Genomic DNA, 25,016 nt, shown 5'->3' with positions numbered 1-25,016 from the left:
AGAAGACTCATATGACATGACCAAAGAGATGGAGGACAAATGCTTTGAGGCTTACCAACTTCCTCAGAAAATAACAAAACAGTCACCCTCCTCTTCTTCACCTAGAAACAAGATGAAAAGGAAAAGGATGGCACTAGCTCTAAAAAGTCCAGTGGCAAAAACTCTGGAGGATCAGAAGTCATAGTCCAAAGGTGGTACTTAAGTTCTCTGAGGTCAAGACTACGTGACACGATGGAGTAGTGGACCTAGAGAAGAAGCTGAAGGTGAAGCCCAAACCTGAGCTCATGTTCTCAAGCAGGAGGTAGGCGAGAAAGGAAAAGAGGTCAAAGCTCACCTACACACCCTTACCAACACGTTGGTAATCCTGAACGGCATAGTCATAGAAGTACTAGTGAGAGCTGAGTAAATCCCATGGGCAAAAAAAAAGGACACAGAACTCCCAGGACTTGGTGTCTACTAACCCCAGTAACTGCACGCATCACCGAAGCCAAGGTCTGCTCAGCTGCTCTGTAGATGTTTAAATTAACTACATTTTAAAATGTAATCAAACCCATCTCAGTAGTAACATAGGCTTTTACTATTTCTCTATATAAAGTCTCTGGGGTTAAAGTTTCTTAATCACTTGAGTATTAGTTATTGGAAGAGGTTCACAGTTTTCACAGCCAAATACACTGGAATTTTTAGCATAATCCATTGTCCCTGAGAATACAATTGTCCAAAGTTTTGATTTGTCCATATGGTCCTTGAAGCTATAGACCCAGTTTATAATGAGAATGTCAGTTACTTCTAGTCTTTTTGCTGGATTTTTAGAACCCAGCATTGTAAGAACTTTCCAGTTGGCAGGTAGAACTATAGGGTAGAAAATTGTCTTACTAGGCTAAGATAATTTGATGCTAATAATCTTAAGATTGGCCAACTACACTTAAAAAATTAGCTTTTTTTCTTCTTTATTTTTCCTTCCTTCCTTCCTGCCCCCCTCCTTTCCTCACTCCCTTCCTCCCTCCTTCCTTCCTTCCATTCTTCCCTTACTTTTTTCTGGTTGATGTGTCTCTCAATCTTTTTTTCCTTACAATTTAATATAAGGAAATATTAATATTAATTGTCAATAATATAATTGACAATTTTGAGGTGAGCAATTCAGTGGCTTTGGGAACAGTCACTGTATTAGGTAACCACCACCTCTATCCAGTTACAAAGGATGTTTTCCCCATGGTAAAGCTTTGTACCCACTGAGCAGTTCCCATGGGCTAGGAGGAGGAGGGATCAGGGCTTTATTACTTAAAGGGTATAGAGTTTTCATTTGGGATGATTAAAAATTCTGAAAATTGTGGTGATGGTTATGCATCATTGTGATTGTAATTAAAGTCAGTGAATTGAACACTTAAAAACAGTTAAGATGGTAAATTGTAAGGGATGTATTGTGGTTTGGAGCTATGTATCCCAGAAAAACATGTTCTTAAACTTAATCCATTTCTGTGGGTGTGAACCTTTGTAAATAGGACTTTTTGATGAATTTCCTTTAGATAAGCTGTGGGTCTTAATCCTTTAACTGGAGACTTTATAGGGAAGGTCACAGATAGAGGGAAAAAAGTCATAGAGGGAACAGCCAGAAGCTGAAAGTCAACAGAATTTGGAAGAGAAAGGAAAAGCCCGGAGAGGCCACCATGTGACGACAGAGGAGATCAGGACCAAGAGTCAGCAGCAGCCCCAGAAAACCAGGCTTCAAGAAAAAAGCATCCCTTTGCTGATGTCTTGCTTTGGACTTCTCCTAGCCTCCAAACTATGAGCCAAAAAATTTCCATTGTTTAGGCCAATCCATTGCCTAAACTTCTCCTAACTTCCAAACTATGAGCCAATAAATTCCCATTGTTTAGGCCAATCCATTGCATGATATTTGCTTTAGCAATGAGGAAACTAAAACATGTGTATTTTACCACAATAAAAAAGAAAAGGTCATTTATAGCATAGTTTTTAATTTTGTTTAAATGAGACCATATATCCAAAACATATTTTGACTTACAGTAATGAAAAAATGAAAGGAAAAATTAATATAGTGATAGTTATTATTATAAATACTAAAATATTTATAATATTTTAAATTATTAAAATATTATTATAAATACAAACTGATGACTTTGAAGGCAAGTACTTTCATGTTATAATGACATTCATTTAATGTTCTAACCAAAGAAGGGCTAAAATTTTATGATTTTTTTTTTCTTTAACAATACACATCTTGGATTCTAACTTTCGTAAAATTAAGGACTGTTTATGTTTGGTTCACTGCCATTTTCCCAACGACCTAATACAATGACTGGCCCATAGCTGACATGCAATAAATATTTATTAAGCTAAGTAATTTAACTTTAAACATAAAATAATTCAAAATGAGAACTTACTATGACATTTATATGCAAACATTCAATTGTTTTCATAAAAGCATTTTACTGCCTAATTACTGAAATTTTGGAAGATGTAAAGCCCTCCATCAGAGTCAGTTGAAGTAAAGCATTTATTTCTAAAAATATTTGTTTATATTCAGGCTAGTGCTCAAGAGATATTTATTTAATAAAATATTTGCAATAATTTAAATAGATTTCATAATTCCTTATAGCATATTTGTATCTGTAAAATTAGTGACCAAGTTCTTACCAATCTATTTGCTGTATTGTCCAAATAAAAATAATAGTAAGTAGATATTAGGTCTGTATTCTTATTTTCTCCTGATATTTTATGTTGGCTCTTTATCATTTCTTGTTGGCTATATTCTTATTCAAGACATAGTACATCTTTACTTGCTTTTATTTATTATGTGAATCCTTAGACATATGCGTGCCTGAGTACAAGTGCAGAAATCATACTCCATAAGGATAAGAAGTTTATTTTAGTCATAGCTGTATATCCAAATGTGAAGAATAGGGCCTAGTACATAGTATAAACTCAGTAAGTAGTTATCATTGAAGGAGTGAATTTCAACTTTGAAGAAAACAGGCTAAAAGGCAAAGTAAATACCGAAGCAATTATAAACAAGTATAAATGGCAGAAGATGTTTCTAAATCTTAAACCTTGCTTAGATGTTTAGTATGCTAATTAAACTCCAGATACATGTTCTTTTAGTTTCATAGGCTGCTGGAGCAAATGTCACAAAATGGGTCGGGATAAACGATAGGTTATTCGCTCACTGTTTTGAGGACGGGAAAATGTCCAAATCAAGGCATCATCAAAGTGATGCTTTATCCTCAAAGACTGTGGCATTCTGGGGCTGGCTGCTGGGATCCTTGGTTCCTCTGTTACATGGCAATGGACATGGTGACCTCTCTTGGTCTCTTCCTTCTTTTCTGGGCTCCATTTCATCCTCTTGCCTCCCCCATGCCTTTCTCTCTCTCATGTTGGAATTCATTCCGCTTTAGAGCTCCAGTAATAGGACTAAGACTCATCCTGATTGGCTGGGACACACGTACCCTAACTGAAGTAACCTCATTGAAAGGTCTTACTTACACTGGGGCTGCACCCACAGGAGTGGATCAAATTTAAGAATATTTTTTATTCTAAACCACCACAATACACTACTTAAAATGTAACCGTTTTACCTTTTGTTTTTCAAACCATCACACATGTAAAAAGGCCAATATGTTAAGTGCTTACTCTGTAGAGTGCTTTTCTAAACTTGTGTATGACACTTCTTAAGGCAAATATTTAAGAATTTGGAAGTAAACATCAAGAGTTTTTACATTTATTATGGTTAGTGAACAATGATAGTACAATGCCATCCAATACATAAAACTTAAACTTCCTAACTCCATCCAGCTTTAAACACTCAATGTATTTAAATGTTTTCAAAATTTTAGCAAAATTGATATATGTTATTTGATAACAAGTAAAATTAATATCAATATTAGTGTATGAAAATATTTTACATGTATTCCTGAAAATGTCTGCCCTTGGAAAATTGGAAATTTCCTATTCTGACATATATGGCATAAATAAGTGTTATTAAAACTAAGTTTGATAGAAAACATGATATATTTGTTAATATGTGTTTTTTATCCTACTTCAAATACAAATTTTCCTTCCAAAAATTTATATGGCCAGGTTGCCTTTCTCAATGATTGAAAATAAATGCCACAGAGAGCATCTGTTGCTCAAAGTTATCACATTTGAATCCTTCTCTTGATTTTCTGTTTTTGTCTTAAAGCTATGTGAAATTGAAGGTATTTAAAAGAGAAGGTATTTAGTAATACATTTTAAAAGTAGCTTTAATTAATCAAAGCAACAAATAGCAGCATTTTGTATAAAACGTATTTCAGCACTGTGATTCCCAGTAATCAAAGGCTTGATTAGGTAGATGACATTGAGTTATAAAAATTAATAGAAATTCATTTTAAGTTTAGAAAATAATTCATTTTATATTTAGAAATTAATTAATAGAAATCATGGAGGGCTATGTAGACTGGGTTACCTAGAGGCCAATATATACATGGCGCAAAGGGCAGAAGGGATTCTGTGATATTTTAGAAATATCACTATGTGGTGACTAGGGAAGACATAATGCGAAAACAAGAGCAAGGAAACTGGTTAAGATGAGAGATGGTGGTGGTTTGTGCTAGGGTGGTGAAGCGGCAGTGAAGAAAAGTAAATTAATTCAAAATAGATCTAGGAGAAATAATTGTGCTGTTTTAGTTTACTAAACACCGCTGGAATGCAATATACAAGAAATGGAATGGCTTTTAAAAAGAGAATTTATTAAGTTACAAGTTTACAGTTCTAAGACCTTAAAAATAAACTAAGACATCCGGAGAAAGAAACCTTGACTCAAGAGAAGTCGATATCTATCACATGGGAAAGGTATGTGGCTGGCATCTGCTGATCCTTGTTTCCCGTCCATTACTTCCAGATTCTGATGTCAGTAATTTCCTCTCTAAGCATCTATGGGTCTTCCTTAGTTCCTCTGGGGCACAACTCTGGGTTCTGGCTTGCTTAGCATCTCATGGTAAGGTGTTCTAGTTTGCTAGCTGCCGGGATGCAACACACCAGAGATGGATTGGCTTTTAATAAAAGGATTTATTTTGTTGGTTCTTCAGAGGAAAGGCAGCTAACTTTCCACTGAGGCTCTTTTCTTACGTGGAAGGCACAGGATGGTCTCTGCTGGTCTTCTCTCCAGGCCCCTGGGTTCCAACAACTTTCCCCGGGGTGACTTCTCCAAAGGCCTGGGCTGAGCTGCAAGTGCTGAGATGAGGAATGCTGAGCTGCTAGGCTGTGCTACATTGCGTTCTCTCATTTAAGCACAAGCCAATTAAGTTAAACGTCACTCATTGCAGCAGACACGCCTCCTAGCCAACTGCAGATGTAATTGGCAACAGATGAGATTCACCTACCATTGGCTCATGTCCACAGCAACAGAACTAGGTGCTTTCACCTGGTCAAGTTGACAACTGAATCTAACTACCACATAAGGCATGTGGCCATGTCTGCTGGGCTCTGCATTTCCAAATGGCTGTGCCAAGGCTTCTGCTCTCTCCGCCATCACTGCAAGCATCTCCCTCAGCAATCCAAGCATCTCCAAATGTCTGTGTTTCAGTTGACTCTGAAACAACTGTGTTTTCTCCAAAATGTTTCCCATTTTAAAGGACTCCAGTAAACTAATTAAGACCCACCTTGAACAGGTAAAATCACATGTCCATCTAATCAAATTTCTTACCCATAATTGAGTGGGTCAAATCTCAGTGGAAACAATCTAACCAAATGTTCCACCCTACATTATTGAATCAGGATTAAAGGGCATGGCTTTTCTGGGGTAGCCAACATTTTCAAATCAGCACATGTCCTGAGTTAGAAGAAGGAGTCAAGAATGACAGCCAGAATATTGAATACATAACTGAGTACATAGCCACAAGATTTACTGAAATGGAAAATGCTGGAGACGGAATAGACTTGGGGAAAAGGTCTAGAGGTCAGGCAAAAATGCCCCCCCAAGATATTAGAGAAGAGATGTTCAATAAACAGAGATATAGAGAGGTTTGGAGCTCAGGAAAGTTGTTTGGGCTAAAGAGACATGTTTAAGCCACTAGCATATAAATGTTATTGACACCAAAGGAATATTTAAGAAAGGCAACTATATAAGAAGAAAAGAGAATGGGATTACGTCATGGATCCTAAGAACATCAATATTTTAGTGATACCTTTGAGGGAAGAACGCATTTTAAGAAGAAGGAAGTCATTGAGTCTCAAATGCTATTGACAAGATTTAAGCTCATCTTATAGTCCTCAGGAAGTTATTATATAGGTAAAATAGATGTAAACAAGAGATTTCCACTATCAGCAAGATTGCAAAAATAACAGCCTTCCTTTTTTTTTTCTCTCCTGTAAATCAACCAAAAGAGACAGACAGATGCATATACACCAAAAAAATTGTAGGAATTTCCCCAAAGCAACTGAGATCAGGCAGAAGCTGAGTGAAGAAATGAAAAGACATATGAAAAACAGTCGGGGGCCTGACAATAGCAGACTTCAGGAAGGGCAGGCAAAAACAGACTTCCTAATGGTGAAGAAGTCCTCACATACAGCACTCTCCTACAAACAGACAGTACAGGAAATGTCAGTGTCAGTCAGAAAACTTGGGAGATTAGGAGAAAAAAAATAAAACCATCATTTAAATGAAGAGCTAAGTAAACATCTGTACATAATGAAATGAGATGGAAGAAAAGGCAATGTTAAGGATTTGAGGGAAAAAAATAAGTAAAATTACACGTAATTGAAACCCTGGAAGAGAAAACACACAAACAATAGCAACAACAAAGGATGAAACTGAAAAACCATTTAGAGCTACTACAAAGTGAAAGTACATACCATCTGCAAGGGAACGTTGATTCGGTGCAGTGGATTCAATGGCTTAAGACAGTACAAATGTATTGTCTTACAGTCCTAAAGGCCAGAATTCTCCCTGGGAAGGAATCAAGGTGTAGGCAGGGCTGCATTCCTTCTGGAGCCTGCAGGGGAGGTTCCATTTCCTTGCCTTTTCCAGCTTCTGGAAGCCACCTACATACCTTGGCTGGCAACCAGACCTCTTGGCATCACTCAGACCTCTGCTCCTACCATTTCATCTTCTCTGACTCCAGCTCTTCATGCTTCCCTCTCATAAAGACCCTGATGATTACTTTGGGCCCACCAGGATAATCTGGAATAATCTTCCCACTCAAGGTCTTTAATTACATCTGAAAATTCTTTTTACCAAGTAAAGAACATTATAAGTCTTGAGAATGGATGTGAAGATCTATAGGTGGCCACTATTTTTCCTACCGAAACAGCCAACCCTGAAATGTATCCTAAAATAATTCGTTGAACTTCAAAGATAAAAAAATCCTTTGAGCAACCAGGCAAAAATACTAATCCACTTTTCAGAAACAAAGTGCTGATACCTCAGTTTTCACTCAAGTGTATATAATGCTAAAGGACAATGGAGACATTCCCAAGAGACACTCAAGGAAAGAAAGAGTGAGCAGAAAACTTTATATCTAGTGCCGGTCCTTCATGTTTAAAGACTACAAAGGAATAGCTTTGCCAATGCAAACATTTAGTGAATGCTGTTCCATGAGCCTATTTTGAATAAACTAGCAGAGAAAAAATTCAGCCAAACTAAGATGTGAAGGAGGAAAGCAAAACAAAAAGACTGGCAATAAGTATTGAGTATATTTATCTGTAAAACTAAGATAAACACATGAAGAAAATGGTTTGACAGAAAAGAATAAAACTGTTTATGCCCTCACAATGTGGAAATGGTGCGACTAATAAAAAACGGTAGGCAGCAGGATAAAAACATTGATAGTAAAGTAAATTCATTTGCAACAGCTAAGGTTCAAAGGATAATACTTAATGTTGACATATTAAGCAATAGAAACATAAATGTTTTAACAGTACATAGATAAAGATTGAGTAATATAATATTACTGCCAAAAAAACCTGTATGATAAGAAGAATAATAGAGGAAGTAAAAAGGAATCACACTAATTTTATCTTAGAACAGATTAGAGAATAAATAGATCCTACCTAAAGGTAAATACTGGAACTACACACACACACACACACACACACACACACACACACACACACACACAGAGAGAGAGAGAGAGAAAGCACGGCAAATGTTTCTCATAGTAAGCAACTTCTTTAACAGCTAATATAAAAGAGAAGCAATTTTGTTAAAGTGCAAAACAGAAAACTACATAACATTACAGAATAAAAGTCAAACATATTTCTGAAGTAAATAAATGTAAATGGATTGCATTATCCAATAAGTGAAAATGATTTTAAGATGAGGTCAAAAAGCAAAAACCCTACTCTCTGCTGTATACAAGGGTGTAGTTGGTTAAATTATGTCCACCAGCAACATAATTCTTCATCTGGATCTGCACTCCTATGGTGGGAGCCCACTTATAAATAAGGACTTTTGAAGCTGTTATCATTTGCTAAGGTGTGATCAGGGTAGGCCTTAATCCATACTGCTGGATGCTTTATAATGGAAACCCAGAAGTCACAGAGGCAGAAAAGAGATGACATTGCCAGAGAAGATGAGGCAGAGATACAAGCCAGAGAACCCCAAGGGTTGCTGGCAGCTAGCTCCGAATGCTATAGACTCCAGGTCAAGCCAGGCTAGCCAGTACCTTGATTTTGGACCGCTTCTAGCCTCAAAACTGTGAGCCAATGAATTCTCGTTAAACCAAAACCACTTTCTGACCTTGTGATAGCATTTCTGACAACCTAAGATAAAGGGACACACTTAAAACAAATTTTTCCATAAAGGTGAAAAATAAAAAAGAAGACATTCCAACTTAATGTTAAAAAGACATTGAAGGCTTTATATACAAAAACAATAATCAAACAGATGATATGATGAAAGAAAATATCCCCATTTATAATAGCATCAGAAAAGATAAAATATCTCATAATAAAATTAACAAGAAATAGATGAACTATCTGAAGAAAATATCAATACATTCTGAAAGACTGAAAAGAAGACTGAACATATAATAAATATCTGAGCTTGGATCTGGTTGGACCCTTCATATCAGGAAGAAATTTTCCATAAATTAATTTATAATATAACTGAAATCCACTAAAAACATCAGAAAGCATTTCATTTTTATTTTTAACTAAACAAGCTGATTCATATTCTGCAATTTATAAAGGAGAGAATAAGCAAACAAGAACACTCAGAGAAACCATTAAAATGAAGAAAACTGAGGAAGGAATTAGATTTTCCAGTGAATAAAATATATTATAACACCTTAATAACTAAACTAGCATGCTTTGAGAGCATGAGTAGACGAGATTATTCAATGTAATAGAAGAAAAATAAGAAATTGACTCAAGTAAACACAGAAATCTAATCTATGCTAAATGCGACATCTCCAAGCCATGGAGAAGATGTGCTTTTCAATAAATATGCTGGGGCAATGAGCAGTCCTCCATCAGAAAAAAAATTATTGTTTCCATACCTCAATCTTATGCCAGAATAAACTGCAACTATACAACATATTTAAATGTAAAACATAACCATAAAAATCTTAGAAGAACTTTGGAGACATACCCTTATAATTTGTATTGGAGAAGGCCTTTGAAACCATGTCCCCAAATCCGAAGTCTTAAAATTCTAGTGATAAATTTGACTTTAAAACAGAGAGCAAAATTAAAAAGACAACTGACCACATGGGAGAAAATTTGTGCAAGTCATAATATGAAGGACAAATTCCTTAATATATAAATAGCTCACAGAAATTAATGTGAAATTGAATAAAAATCCAATAGAAAAATGGGGAAAAATGTGAACAGATAGCTCACAGAAAAGGAACTAAAGATCGAAAAGAACAATTGGAAGAATGTAAAGACAGTAAACAGAAATACAAAATACAAATGGTTCTTAAAATACTTGAAAAGATGGCTAAATATATTTCGTAATAAAAGGAAAACAAATCAAGCCACACTACTTTTTGCCTACTAGATTGGTTAAAACCCCAAATTTTGATAACACTTATTGTTCACAAAGCTGTCTGCAAACAGTCTTTCCTTACATTGAAAGTAGTTGTATACAACTTTTTAACCCCTATAGAGGCTGCGTGACAATTTTTGTCAAAATCAGCTTCTGGAGGGGCACACGGGTGGTTCAGTGGCAGAATGCTTACCTTTCATGTGGGAGAACCAGGTTCGATTCCCAGTCCATGCACCCCCCCCCCAAAAAAAAATCATCTTCTGGAATGTATCCCAAAATTAGGCTTACCATTGTGAAATATATAATGCACACACGCTTATTCTTTACAGCACTCAAAAGATTTTCACCAAGAACTCTATTGATGGGAGATAATTAAATAAATTATGGAATGTCCATACGACACTGTACAAAATGTACACACCTCAAAATATCTGTAGGTTATAATCTTGTTTACATATAATATGTACTGTAAATGTGCTGTAAGTCTAAGAAAGGAGGAAACAAGAACACTATATGAATTTTTGTGTGTTTGTTTGCGTAAAGAAATTTTTGAAGTTTACATAAAAATCAATAAAAGTGAAAGGTTTTGAGGTGGTGGTGGATGGAACTAGATCTGAATAGTAGCGAGAGTTTTCAATTCACACATTTTGTATTTATTAAATTTGCTCGCAATCGGTGAATGTTCTACCTAAAAAAATTAAATTAAAGTTTCACAAAAGAAATAAATAGGAGAGATATGAGTCTTCCCCCTGGCAGGCCTCTTTTGCCTCTTCATCCTTTGCATTTCCTATCTTCACCCTTGTTGCTTGGACAAAACCATGGAATTCTAATAGCAACTATAAGAATTCAAAAGACAAGATGTCAATAGCCCTATCCTTTGATCCTCCATGCTCTGGCACACCTAATGTGTATTTCACATCATACACTTTGCCCAAAATGTACGTGCCTGTGCAAGTACAGATTTTTCATTGCGTGCAACCTCCTCAACAAATCTATGGAGTAGCTCCCTAAAATGCCCATGCTCACTAACATTCACAGACCGCATCATGGTACCACAAATCCAATCTCTGGGTCCAAAGGTCAAAGTGCTACAGGTAAGAATTCCTGGATTAGTGTGAAGAAGCCCCAGGAAGCTGACTTAGTGTGTGATTGACACTCATCATGGTATAGCAGCTGCATCTTGATTTAAAACATATATATTTATGATACATATATGTTTATTATATATATATATATATATATATATATATATATATATATGTATGCCAAAATTGTAAAGTAAATCATTTCCGAGTTATTTTATTTTCTCTTTTGTCCATAGGGTCTGTTTGTAGCAGTATTTAATTCTTAGGAAACAATTTACTGCCTATGAAAAGTTGAAAACATGATTTTGGAAAACGAAGAACAAAAGATAGTAATAGATTTTCAAATAGTTTAGCTCTAATGTTGCATTTAGGATAATTGAAGTCACATAGAGAAATCTCACTGGTTTTTGTTTTCCCATTCCTGGTGCCCTAGCTTACCTCCCAATACTGTTGAACTTCCTATTGGGGTTAACAACCCAAAAATTCCTTTCCCCCTTCCTTGCATTATTTTTCTCTGTAATATTTGTTGCTATCATTCTCTATTTTGCCAGTCCATTTGTATATTTTTCCAGAAGGTGAGCTCCTTGAAAGTAGGGAGTTATGCTTATTTTATTCAATACTATTCCCAGTGCCTATACAGGGAATATGATAAATTCTAGATAAACTCTTACTTATCTAGAATTCAAGTTTATAGAGATTTCAAGTAACAAGCAACGTTTAAAGCTTTTAATCAATGCATGCAAAATAAATGAATAAATGAATGTGCAAGTTAATAAATGCTTTATTTCCTATACATTTTTTTCATTAATTATCTTGTATAGGCTGTAGCAGCTATAGAGCAGCAACTCCCAGATGATTTTGCTTCCAGGTAGATGTTGATACATGTTGGGGTATGTGGTAGATTGAATTATGTAACCCAACAGACATTCTTAATATTGACCAGCATTCCTGGGAGTGTGAACCCATCATAAATAGTACCTCTTGAAGATGTGATTTTTAGTTAAGGTGTGGTCCAAACACAAGTGGGTGGACCTTAATCCACATTACCAGAGACCTTAGGAAGAAAAGAAAACAGGAAGCCAGAAGTTAGAGACGGCCACATAGACAGCGGGAAGTGAGCAGAAACCATAAGAGCCAATTGAAGGACAGGACATTGCCATATGACATGAGGCAGAGATACACACCAGGTAGCCCCAGAGATTGCTGGCACTCAGCACCTGACCCAAATCCCTACAGATTTGGGATAAAACAAGTCTTACTGATATCTTGTAGCTTCAAAACCATGAGCCAGTAAATTTCCGGTAAGCCAACCTTACCGGAAATTTATTTATCATAGCAGCCTGGCAGACTAAGACAGAGTGACATGGTCAAATGAATTTATGAAAAACTGGATTAAATGTGTGTTTTTTTACAGTAGTACTTCTCAGATTCAATAATATGCGAATAGATCTTGTAACACTCAAAAGAAAAGGTATAGGATAAGGTATTTTCAAATCATTTGACAATAAAAGGCTTACTCTAAAGACTTTTTCTCTGCATTAATATTAATATTTTTGTGATACATATAGGAAAGCTATGTCAAAAGTATATTCTCAATGAACCTGGCTCCAGGCCATTATTATAGGAAACTCTTATTTATCTAGATCAAGCTAATAGTGATTTCAAGTAACAAGAAATGTTTAAAGCATTCTACCTATATGAGGAAATGGTAAATTTCAAAACAATCATTTGGCATTGGAGATTTCTCTTAACATTATAAAATTTTTATGATGTGTCCATTTTCATCTTCATCCTATCAGGATTTCTGCACTCTACTATAATAGGAGAATTAATTTTCCTAAAGATGATTTTGAGTTATTTTAGAAGCTAGAATAATTTATAAGCAATTAAAATTTAAATTGGGTATAGTGTTGACTGTTTTATCATATTCTAATTATTTGAAATTTTCTTAATATTATATAGTGTCTCTAATGTAATTCTGTTTATTAGAACATTACATTAGCCTAAATATTTATTTCTAATAGTTTTGAATACATTTAATTTCATGTTATAATTTATTATAATAACTTTTGAGACAGTGGATTTGAGATGTAGTTCAAATACAGTCTTCAGATTTTAAACAAATTCTTTGAACTAAATTATAAGTGGAAAAAGCATTGAGGCCATTTTATTACCTTTTCGTATAGTGGGAGTATCACTGTCTGCAATCAGTTGCAAGCAGTCTTGAGTGACTAAAAAACAAAAATATTTCATTTTAGTTACCTGAGTAGAAATAATAAGTGAAGTAAGATACCTGAGAACACAAAGCTAAAAACCCATTCTTCCAGAAACACTGTATCAAATATTATTTTTACATTCTTTGCATGATTGTGTTCTTAAAGTTGCTTTATAAAATGTGTTCCCCTATTTTAATATAACATGCACTAGAAATGTATGGTGCCTTAGAAAACTCTCCATGATGTTGATGTACAGTAAGTACATCATCTTTACAGTTTAAATTAATTATCTTTAAAATATTATGTGTATATGAACGCAAGTTTAGTCATTTTTCATGTATCAAATATCTGAAACAGTGAAACTATCAGATCATTCTTAAACAATCTTTTGTTTAAAAAATAACATTAAATAATGATTCACTACTGAAAAGACTACTACTAACACTTATTGAAAATAAAATTAATGTTAACATTTATTGATCAGATGTAAATCCAGACAATGTACTAAGGCCTAGTATATATCCCATCATTTTGTCCTCACAAAAATCCTAAAAATTAAAAAGCTAAGGCTTAAAAAGTATAAATATTTGTTCATGGCCTCACAGCTTGAAAGTGACAAAGTCAGAATTTAAACCAAGACCGTTTCACTCTGGAGCCTAAGTCAGACTTTTCTGACAAAGTATTTTGAGCCAGAGAGAGAATGGGAAAGAGAGTATCTTTTAAACATAAAATGTCAGATTTCAGTGAAACTGCATAACTAGTAAAGCTCTGGAGGAACATCGATTCATACCATACATTATGTGCAGACTATTCCAGAGAATATTAGATTGAGTAAATAATCATCATGTTAAATAATGAGAACTGCCTCTGGTAAAAACAAAATAAGTTCACCTGCTATTATATCTATAGAAAAAATAAATAAACAGTTCACATCTACAAAAACTATTAAATATAAACCTAAGCTTGCATGTTTTAAATTAAAGAAAATGAGTTTAAGACTGTTTATTGACTAACAAGTATTTTCTTTAGAGTTGAAATAATACTTTAAAAACATGGTTCTCAGTGCACACATTTGAAGAAATTGGCATGGGGGATAACTCCTGTTTCAGTATTTAATTGAAAAAAATGCCCAGTATTTGAAATGTGGAATAAGAGAAGAGACAAGTAAATGATATTTTGAGAGAAGTGGAAGATAAAATACAATAGAAATGAATACAGCAGGTAAAAATAAAGATGTTATTGGAAATGCACATCATCTACATACTTTTTGTGTGTCTAGAGAAAGAATCTTGAGGTTTAGTTGGACAATGTCATCTATCCAACCATAATTTAATTATGTTCTACACTGAAAGCAATATAGAAGATATAAAATCATAACATTTTGCTGAGTCTCATAGGCACAAAGAGTGACAAAAACATTATCTTAATGTAGTTTCATTAAGTTTCATCACTGTTGATCAAATATTTTAAGTTAAAATTGATAATTTTATATGTCATCATCTTTACAGGGAATGACTGTTTGCCACAACTTCATTACATTATTTTGAATATTTCTATTTCTTAAAAATGCTAAAATGTTATCTATTGAAAAAAAATATATATATATATATTCAGAAGGCACTGGAGATCAGTAACTTGCCAGTGAAGAACTTTAGCTTCATGACACTATGTGCAAACCTGGCTGGGATCAAGTATAGGTAAAGTCAAAAATAAAAATACTCCTAAATGTCTGTAGAAAGAAATCAATAAATTGCACAATTTGCTATTGCATCTTTAACTTCATTATGGACATTTCTATCTTAATGCTGTACTGATACCACAAGTTCAACATGTCCCATATCTAATTCTTTACCTTCCTCAAATAAATACACTCATGTTCTCCTCATGTATTTTCTCTTAGTGGATGCAAAATTATCTTCTAGTTGCTCAAACTAAAAACTTCACAATCATGCCTGATTCCTTCCTCCTCAATATTGAAATCCAACTCATATTTAAATTCTAATATTTTGAATTTTTAAATTTTATTCCATTTATATGACATCTCTCATTCATTTCTTTCAACAAATTTACTGAGCACTCAATATCAGGCATTATATTAGATACAGCCAACAGCAGCAGATGCAGTCTTTACTCCCACAGAGCTTATATTACAGTGCATGAAACAGTCATTAATCAAATATCACACAACAGAATTAAAATTGTGACCGGGGGAAAGACACAGTGTCCCAGTCAGGAAAGCATCCTAGAAAGGTGATGCAAACCAAAATCAGAAGGAAGACAGGAGAGAGGAACATTCCAGAAAAAAGAACAGTATATTCCTATTACAAAGGCCTGTGTTGGGAAGGCATGGCAAGTATGGGTAAAGGAGTCTATGGCAGAAAAGGAGAGAGAGAGACAATAGTGTGGAGAGGCGTGGGTGATGGCTGAAGTTCAGATCTTTACCCTCACTGTTCTTAACAATTACATTTGCCTACTGGGTTGTGTCTCTTCTCTTTTCTCAAGTTCCTAGTCCATCATTTGCATTTTCTCCAAAATGATCATCTTAAAGCCCAAACCGGTTCTTGTTGTTCTAATGTTTATAATTGTTTCATGGGGGTCTCCCTTGCACAAAGGTCTCCTTTCATGCCCTGGCCCCAGCCAATCTTCACTTCCTTGTGGGCTCTGCCCACTGCAGCCCCCAACTCCGCTCAATTATATTTAAATGACTCTTTCATGTGCTGTAAACTTTGCATACACCATTCCCTCTCCCTAAATACTCTTCATCTTCACATCTGGTGAGACTCCACTCATCCTTCAGGGATCAAATCAAGTAACTTTTTAGCCAATTCTTCGAGCTAGATATTTGATCTCATTACACTTTGTATGTACATCTATTGAAATATATTTCACTATACATAGTGGTAGTTTACGTAGCTGTCTCTCTCCCTAAACTATGAGTCAATTGATAGTAAGGATCATCATTTATGAATCTGCAGTGCTTACATCACATTAATATATAACAATTTAGGAAAGAAAATAGAAATAATATCAGCATTCAACTTATCCAAATGATTCATAAAAACCTAATCCTTACATCCTAATGTGTGACTCATGTTAAATCAAATTAAATTAATGCTTTCAGGAAAAGGGGTTTCATAAAATAAAACAATTCTATGATATTTAGCTCCTTTAACAATAAAGCTTTGAGCTTATGGCTATTTGGAAAACATTTTTTTCATAACAATCCTTAATAAGTTTTTAAATATTCATTATAATTGATATCACTCTAACATTTTGTAATATTATTTTAAGTCAATGGTTGGTTGGGTACTATTTCCCCAATTTTTCTTATTCTCCCATTTCCAAGGGAAGTTCTAGAGCAACAGATAGAATGGAAAAGCTGCGCTAAAGTGAGACTTCATAGCTACTATTAGATGCTATCAAAGAGCAATGATTTGTGATCTTGCTCGCCTCTATCTCCAACAGCCTAATCATATGGAGGAGGAAGAGGTAGAGAGGAAAGTCTCCAAACTTGAAGAATACTCAACCAGAGAGCCTTGCAAAAATTTTTGAATTTAGAAGTACAAGAGGTTAATGTAAAGGTGTTTGCATGTGATTTCCCTCTTTTGTCTACTAAAATAAGGCCATTTCATCCATTCTTTTTCTGCTTTCTGCTTCATTGCTGTTTATGTAACCTGGGGCTCACTGTCCTCCTACCCAAATCCACTCATTCTTCAAAACCCAGCTCACTGCCTGGCCCATGGTTTAGATAATCTTTGAGTCTATGATCTCCATTACTAACATTACAGGAGTCTATAACTTGATGGCTCTTTATTTGATAACAGCAATAATGCCCCAGATCTCTCCAGGATAAGATTTTTTTCAAATCTGATGTCTTTCTTGAAAATTAAGCCACACAGCTTGCGTAACTGGAAAAAACAAACAGAATTTATAGTTAATGGATAACTTATCAAATTTCAGCTCTCTCACCAATTAGGTGTTTAACCATGAGACTGACACTCAATTTTGAAATACTTTTATCTGTACAAGTGTAATCACGATATTTCATAGTGTTGCTGTGTGTGCTTTGTAAAACACAAAAGTTTTTATTTTACTTATAAAAGTAAAAATGCAATTTATTTTCCTATTAAAATTTTTGTATAATCTTTCTAAAAATTTTTTATTCAGTTTATTATACTATAAAGGATGGTCAATCATTTATAGTGTTTTACTTGTCCAACACTTGATTTCAGAATGAGTAATCTAATACAATTTAACCCCTCAAATGTCAATAAATTATTAATTCTGTACTTTGCAAGGACCTTGATTCTCACATCTCTTTTACATAAAATCCATGGAGTTTGGACATATGTATAACTATTCTTTAACATTTAAAGTAATATAAATTAGATACTTCAACTTTTGTTTCAATGATACGTAAAAGTAATACAGACTTTACAACTTAATTTGTGATTTTCCTAGTAACTCTAGCTTGGCTTTCTTTGCATATGTCCAGACATGTGATTTATAGATTCTGACCCATAAGAATCCTTAAATCTAATAATTCTCCTTGTGTGTAAAAAAAATTCATCTACAATATTTTATGAAACTTAAGTATACCACTTTTTCTATTTTCCGAAAGGGATACTAAAGGAGGAAATAGTCCGGGTATTAGTTATCTGACTGGGTAGATTATAACGGGTCAGAGAGGAGGGGACACCCTCTTCCTCACCCTTCTGGACTTGGGATACTGTATACAGATGTGATGCCTCATGTAATACGATCACCTTGTAACCTTCAGGGGATTAGCTGATTTACCGAGCTGTTGGGGTGAAAAAAGGAGAAAAAGTGGGTCTATTAGGATCGAGCTTGAGATGTTGGCTCTAACCACCTTGTTATATTGGACCATGGCACTTAACTGTCTATACCTCAGTTTCCTCAACTGGCAAGTAGTAATAGTGTCTATGTAATAGGGAAGTTGACAGAATCCTATGCAATATATAGTACATCGCAAATGAAATGCAGCAGCAGTTTTTACTTTTTGACAAACAAGGCTATGATAGATGCCATTTTCCTACATATTCTCTTATTTGTTGTTTAACAACTGTGTAGGGTGTCAAGGGCACAGCTATGTAAGATGGCAGGGAAAATATATCTTTATCATAAAGGATATATTTCCATTTTAATGTAGAAAATAACATACAAAATTCATCAAATTCATTGTTTTGTAGAAAATACAGATGAAGAAAATGCGCGTTATCACATGTAATTGCCCAGGTTTTGACAATATAATCGTCAACAGCTTTGCTGTGATTACTCTTTTTTTTTTTTTTTTCTAACATGGGCAGGCACCGGGAATCAAACCTGGTCCTCAGGTATGGCAGGCAAGCACTCTTACCTGCTGAGCCACTGTGGCCCACCCTCTGTGATTACTCTTATCAGTAAGTGGCTCTTCTATGTTGCAGTGTAGCCAGAGTGAAAGTAGGTAGCGTTATTCCTAATTACAGATGAAAATGATGAGACTTGAAAAAGGTAAGTAACTTGATAAACAAGCTACACAGATTTTGGAACAAGATCCGGGGATAAGAGCCAGGACTGAGAACGAGGTCTGTATATGCAAAGCCTGGCTGGGAATCATAACAATTAATCGTTATCTTCTACTGGGCCTTAAATAAAGGATAAACTTGAAAGTTAAGCAATAAAAATATCTAAAGTAATTCTGAGCATCAAATGTATAATCTTCTCTGAGTTTTTTCTCCCCTTCATTTAAAAAAATATTTTAAATATATATTTTTACTAGAAAAGTTGTGGGTTTACAGAACAATCGTACATAAAATACAGGATTCAAATACACCACCCCACCACCAACACATTGCATCATTGTGGAACATTTGTTAAAATTGATGATAGCACATAGTTATAATTGTATTATTAATTAACGTCCATGGTATAATTTAGGGTTCCTTGTTTGTGTAGTGTAGTTCCATGGGATTCTTTAAAAACATTTATTCTGTTACTATATATACAGTCTAACATTTCCCCCTTTTACTCATATTCAGATAAATATTTCAGAGCTATTAGCTGTCATCAGTGTTGTGCTACCAAAACCACCATCCATTAACTAAACATTTCCACCATTCCAAATAGGATTCCTGTATATTTTAAGCCTTAACTTCCCACTCCCTATCCTTACCCTCCCATGGTAACCTATATTCTAGATTCTGAATATATGAATATACTTATTCTAATTGTTTCAAATCAGTGAGATCATGCAATATTTGTCCTTTGTGTCTAGCTTATTTCATTCATCATGATGTCTTCAAGGTTCATCCATGTTGTCACATATATCAGGACTTCATTACTTCTTATGTCTGAAAAATATTCCATTGTATGTATATGCCACATTTTATTTACCCATTCATCTGTCTATGGACACTTGGGCTGCTTCTATCTCTTGGCAATTGTGAATAATACTATTGGTTTGCAAATATCTGCTTAAGTCTCTGCTCTCAATTATCTTACATATATACCTAGTAATGGGGTTGCCAGGTCATATGATAATTCTGTAGTAAGCACTCTAAGGAACTGCCAAACTATCTTCCACAAGTTGCAGTACTTTATATCCCCACCAGCAATAAATAAATGTTCCTATCTCCCCACATCCTCTCCAACACTTGCTATTTTCTGTTTGTTTGTTTGTTTTTCTTAATAGCAGCTATTCTAATGGGTGTAAAATGTTACTTCATTATGATTTTGATTTGCATTTCCCTGGAAGTTAATAATGTTGAGCATCTTTCCTGTGTGCTTCCTGGACAGTTGTATATCTTCATTGGAGAAATGTCTATTCAAGTCTTTTGCTTATTTTTAAATTGGGTTGGCTGTTTTTTTGTTAAGTTGAAGGATGTCTTTATATATTCTAGATATTAAACCTTTAACGCATGTATGGCTTCCAAAAATTTTCTCCCATTGTGTGGGCTATCTTACTTTCATAATAAAATCCTTTGAGGCATAAAACTTTTTAATTTCGATGAGGTCCATTTATCTACTTTTTTCTTTTGTTGTTTGTGCTTTGGTATATAGTCTAAAAAAGGACATTGCCTAACAAAAGATCATGAGGATGCCTCCTTACGTTTTCTTCTAGGAATTTGATACTTCTTGCTCTTATATTTAGCTCTTTGAATGTATAATCTTGTTTAATTTCATCAAGTAGATGTTAGCTTATTAAGAGTAAGAATTGGGACTTCCGGAGAAGATGGCGGCTTATAAGACGCGCAGATCTTACTTTCTCCTCCAGAACAGCTACTAGGGCAGTAGAAACGATACAGAACAGATCCCAAAGTCACGACAGAGATAAAAAAGACAGCGTACCCCATCCTGGAACGGCTGGCTGGCTGAGAGAACCTGCTCTGGTGAGATCGCAGAGGGGCGCGGGCTTCACCGGGCGGGGCGGCAAGTGGCCGGAGTCACTCCCTTCCCCTTTCCCGGGCCGACTGGGAGAATTGGACAGGCGGTCTCCTCAAACCACAGCGGCTGGCACCCACATCACGCGCAACCCCCCAGACCAACTGAGAGAATTGGATCGGAAATCCCCAGGCCCCGGAGAATGGTGACGGGGGGGGCCCCTTCCAAACCCCTGACTCCCCGGGAACAGTGCACTCTCCCAGGCGGTCCGCTGCGGCTGGCGCCCTCCTGCCACGCTTGGTGCCTCGGGCCGACTAGGAAATTCGGAAGGACGCTTTCCCGGGCTGCGACGGCTAGCGACCCTCCCCACGTTCAGACCCTGGGCTGGCTGGCACTCTTCCAAGCCGCTTCGGCTAGCAAAACTCCTGGACGGCGAGAGTTTTTGAAAGTTAAGGACGCACAGAACCTTTTACTGGTGGGACCTGCAGACAAACGTGTGCCACGAGCGCCACCTACTGGGCAGGATAAGAAAAACAGAACCCAGAGATTTCACAGAAAAATCTTCCAAACTTTTGGATCCAACAACACCCAGGGAAATCTGTCTAAATGCGCAGACGCCAGCAGAAGATAACGGATCACGCTCAAAAAATTGAAAATATGGCCCAGTCAAAGGAACAAACCAATAGTTCAAATGAGATACAGGAGCTGAGACAACTAATGCTGAATATATGAACAGAAATGGAAAACCTCTTCAAAAATGAAATTGATAAATTGAGGGAGGACATGAAGAAGACATGGGCTGAACATAAAGAAGAAATAGAAAAACTGAAAAAACAAATCACAGAACTTATGAAAGTGAAGGACAAAGTAGAAAAGATGGAAAAAACAATGGATACCTACAATGATAGATTCAAAGAGACAGAAGATAGAATTAGTGATTTGGAGAATGGAACATCTGAATTCCAAAAACAAACAGAAACTATCGGGAAAAGAATGGAAAAATTCGAACAGGGTATCAGGGAACTCAAGGACAATATGAAGTGCACAAATATACGTGTTGTGGGTGTCCCAGAAGGAGAAGAGAAGGGAAAAGGAGGAGAAAAACTAATGGAAGAAATTATCACTGAAAATTTCCCAACTCTTATGAAAGACCTAAAATTACAGATCCAAGAAGTGCAGCGCACCCTAAAGAGATTAGACCCAAATAGCGTTCTCCAAGACACTTACTAATTAGAATGTCAGAGGTTAAAGAGAAAGAGAAGATCTTGAAAGCAGCAAGAGAAAAACAATCCATCACATACAAGGGAAACCCAATAGACTATGTGTTGATTTCTCAGCAGAAACCATGGAGGCTAGAAGACAGTGGGATGATATATTTAAATTACTAAAAGAGAAAAACTGCCAACCAAGACTCCTATATCCAGCAAAATTGTCCTTCAAAAATGAGGGAGAAATTAAAACATTCTCAGACAAAAAGTCACTGAGAGAATTTGTGACCAAGAGACCAGCTCTGCAAGAAATACTAAAGGGAGCACTAGAGTCAGAAATGAAAAGACAGAAGAGAGAGGTATGGAGAAGAGTGTAGAAAGAAGGAAAGTCAGATATGATATATATAATACAAAAGGCAAAATGGTAGAGGAAAATATTATCCAAACAGTAATAGCACTAAATGTTAATGGACTGAATTGCCCAATCAAAAGACATAGAATGGCAGAATGGATTAAAAAACAGGATCCTTCTATATGCTGTCTACAGGAAACACATCTTAGACCCAAAGATAAACATAGGTTGAAAGTGAAAGGTTGGGAAAAGATATTTCATGCAAATAACAACCAGAAAATAGCAGGAGTGGCTATACTAATATCCAACAAGTTAGACTTCAAATGTAAAACAGTTAAAAGAGACAAAGAAGGACACTATATACTAATAAAAGGAACAAATAAACAAGAAGACATAACAATCATAAATATTTATGCACCGAACCAGAATGCCCAAAAATACGTGAGGAATACACTGCAAACACTGAAAAGGGAAATAGACACAAATACCATAATAGTTGGAGACTTCAATTCCCCACTCTCATCAATGGACAGAACATCTAGACAGAGGATCAATAAAGAAATAGAGAATCTGAATATTACTATAAATGAGCTAGACTTAACAGACATTTATAGGACATTACATCCCACAACAGCAGGATACACCTTTTTCTCAAGTGCTCATGGATCATTCTCAAAGATAGACCATATGCTGGGTCACAAAGCAAGTCTTAACAAATTTAAAAAGATTGAAATCATACACAACACTTTCTCGGATCATAAAGGAATGAAGTTGGAAATCAACAATAGGCGGAGTGCCAGAAAATTCACATATACATGGAGGCTCAACAACACACTCTCAAACAACGAGTGGGTCAAAGAAGAAATTGCAAGAGAAATTAGTAAATACCTCGAGGCGAATGAAAACGAAAACACAACATATCAAAACTTATGGGATGCAGCAAAGGCAGTGCTAAGAGGGAAATGTATTGCCCTAAATGCCTATATCAGAAAAGAAGAAAAGGCAAAAATGCAGGAATTAACTGTTCAGTTGGAAGAACTGGAGAAAGAACAGCAAACTAATCCCAAAGCAAGCAAAAGGAAAGAAATAACAAAGATTAGAGCAGAAATAAATGAAATTGAAAACATGAAAACAATAGAGAAAATCAATAAGGCCAGAAGTTGGTTCTATGAGAAAATCAATAAGATTAATGGGCCCTTAGCAAGACTGACAAAAAGAAGAAGAGAGAGGATGCAAATAAATAAGATCAGAAATGGAAGAGGAGACATAACCACTGACCTCACAGAAATAAAGGAGGTAATAACAGGATACTATGAACAACTTTACGCTAATAAATACAACAATTTAGATGAAATGGACGGGTTCCTGGAAAGACATGAACAACCAACTTTGACTCAAGAAGAAATAGATGACCTCAACAAACCAATCACAAGTAAAGAAATTGAATTAGTCATTCAAAAGCTTCCTAAAAAGAAAAGTCCAGGACCAGATGGCTTCACATGTGAATTCTACCAAACATTCCAGAAAGAATTAGTACCAACTCTCCTCAAACTCTTCAAAAAAATTGAAGTGGAGGGAAAGCTACCTAATTCATTCTATGAAGCCAACATCACCCTCATACCAAAATCAGGCAAAGATATTACAAAAAAAGAAAACTACAGACCAATCTCTCTAATGAATATACATGCAAAAATCCTCAATAAAATTCTAGCAAATCGTATCCAACAACACATTAAAAGAATTATACATCATGACCAAGTAGGATTCATCCCAGGTATGCAAGGATGGTTCAACATAAGAAAATCAATTAATGTAATACACCATATCAACAAATCAAAGCAGAAAAATCACATGATCATCTCAATTAATGCAGAGAAGGCATTTGACAAGATTCAACATCCTTTCCTGTTGAAAACACTTCAAAAGATAGGAATACAAGGGAACTTCCTTAAAATGATAGAGGGAATATATGAAAAACCCACAGCTAATATCATCCTCAATGGGGAAAAATTGAAAACTTTCCCCCTAAGATCAGGAACAAGACAAGGATGTCCACTATCACCACTATTATTCAACATCATGTTGGAGGTTCTAGCCAGAGCAATTAGACAAGAAAAAGAAATACAAGGCATCAAAATTGGAAAGGAAGAAGTAAAACTATCACTGTTTGCAGACAATATGATACTATACGTCGAAAACCCGGAAAAATCCACAACAAAACTACTAGAGCTAATAAATGAGTACAGCAAAGTAGCAGGCTACAAGATCAACATTCAAAAATCTGTAGCATTTCTATACACTAGTAATGAACAAGCTGAGGGGGAAATCAAGAAATGAATCCCATTTACAATTGCAACTAAAAGAATAAAATACCTAGGAATAAATTTAACTAAAGAGACAAAAAAAAACTACATAAAGAAAACTACAAAAAACTGCTAAAAGAAATCACAGAAGACCTAAATAGATGGAAGGGCATACCGTGTTCATGGATTGGAAGACTAAATATAGTTAAGATGTCAATCCAACCTAAATTGATTTACAGATTCAATGCAATACCAATCAAAATCCCAACAACTTATTTTTCAGAAATAGAAAAACCAATAAGCAAATTTATCTGGAAGGGCAGGGTGCCCCGAATTGCTAAAAACATCTTGAGGAAAAAAAACGAAGCTGGAGGTCTCGTGCTGCCTGACTTTAAGGCATATTATGAAGCCACAGTGGTCAAAACAGCATGGTATTGGCATAAAGATAGATATATCGACCAATGGAATCGAATAGAGTGCTCAGATATAG

General features: G+C 35.4%; 1 protein-coding gene across 1 annotated transcript in view; it reads right to left on the bottom strand.

Annotated features, from left to right (window-relative positions):
• The window catches only part of TNFSF13B (TNF superfamily member 13b), a 40,563-nt gene that overhangs the window by 5,744 nt on the left and 9,803 nt on the right, over positions 1-25,016 (bottom strand). The window contains exon 3 of the mRNA XM_077155858.1: positions 13,242-13,298. Coding sequence (XP_077011973.1) covers positions 13,242-13,298 — 57 coding nt within the window. The remainder of the gene's footprint in view (positions 1-13,241; positions 13,299-25,016) is intronic.

This window comes from Tamandua tetradactyla, chromosome 4 (assembly GCF_023851605.1).
Source record: "Tamandua tetradactyla isolate mTamTet1 chromosome 4, mTamTet1.pri, whole genome shotgun sequence".
NCBI classification, from domain to species: Eukaryota; Metazoa; Chordata; class Mammalia; order Pilosa; family Myrmecophagidae; genus Tamandua; species Tamandua tetradactyla.
The sequence above is the reverse complement of the archived record's forward strand: the minus strand, read 5'-3'. Positions and strand labels throughout refer to the sequence as shown.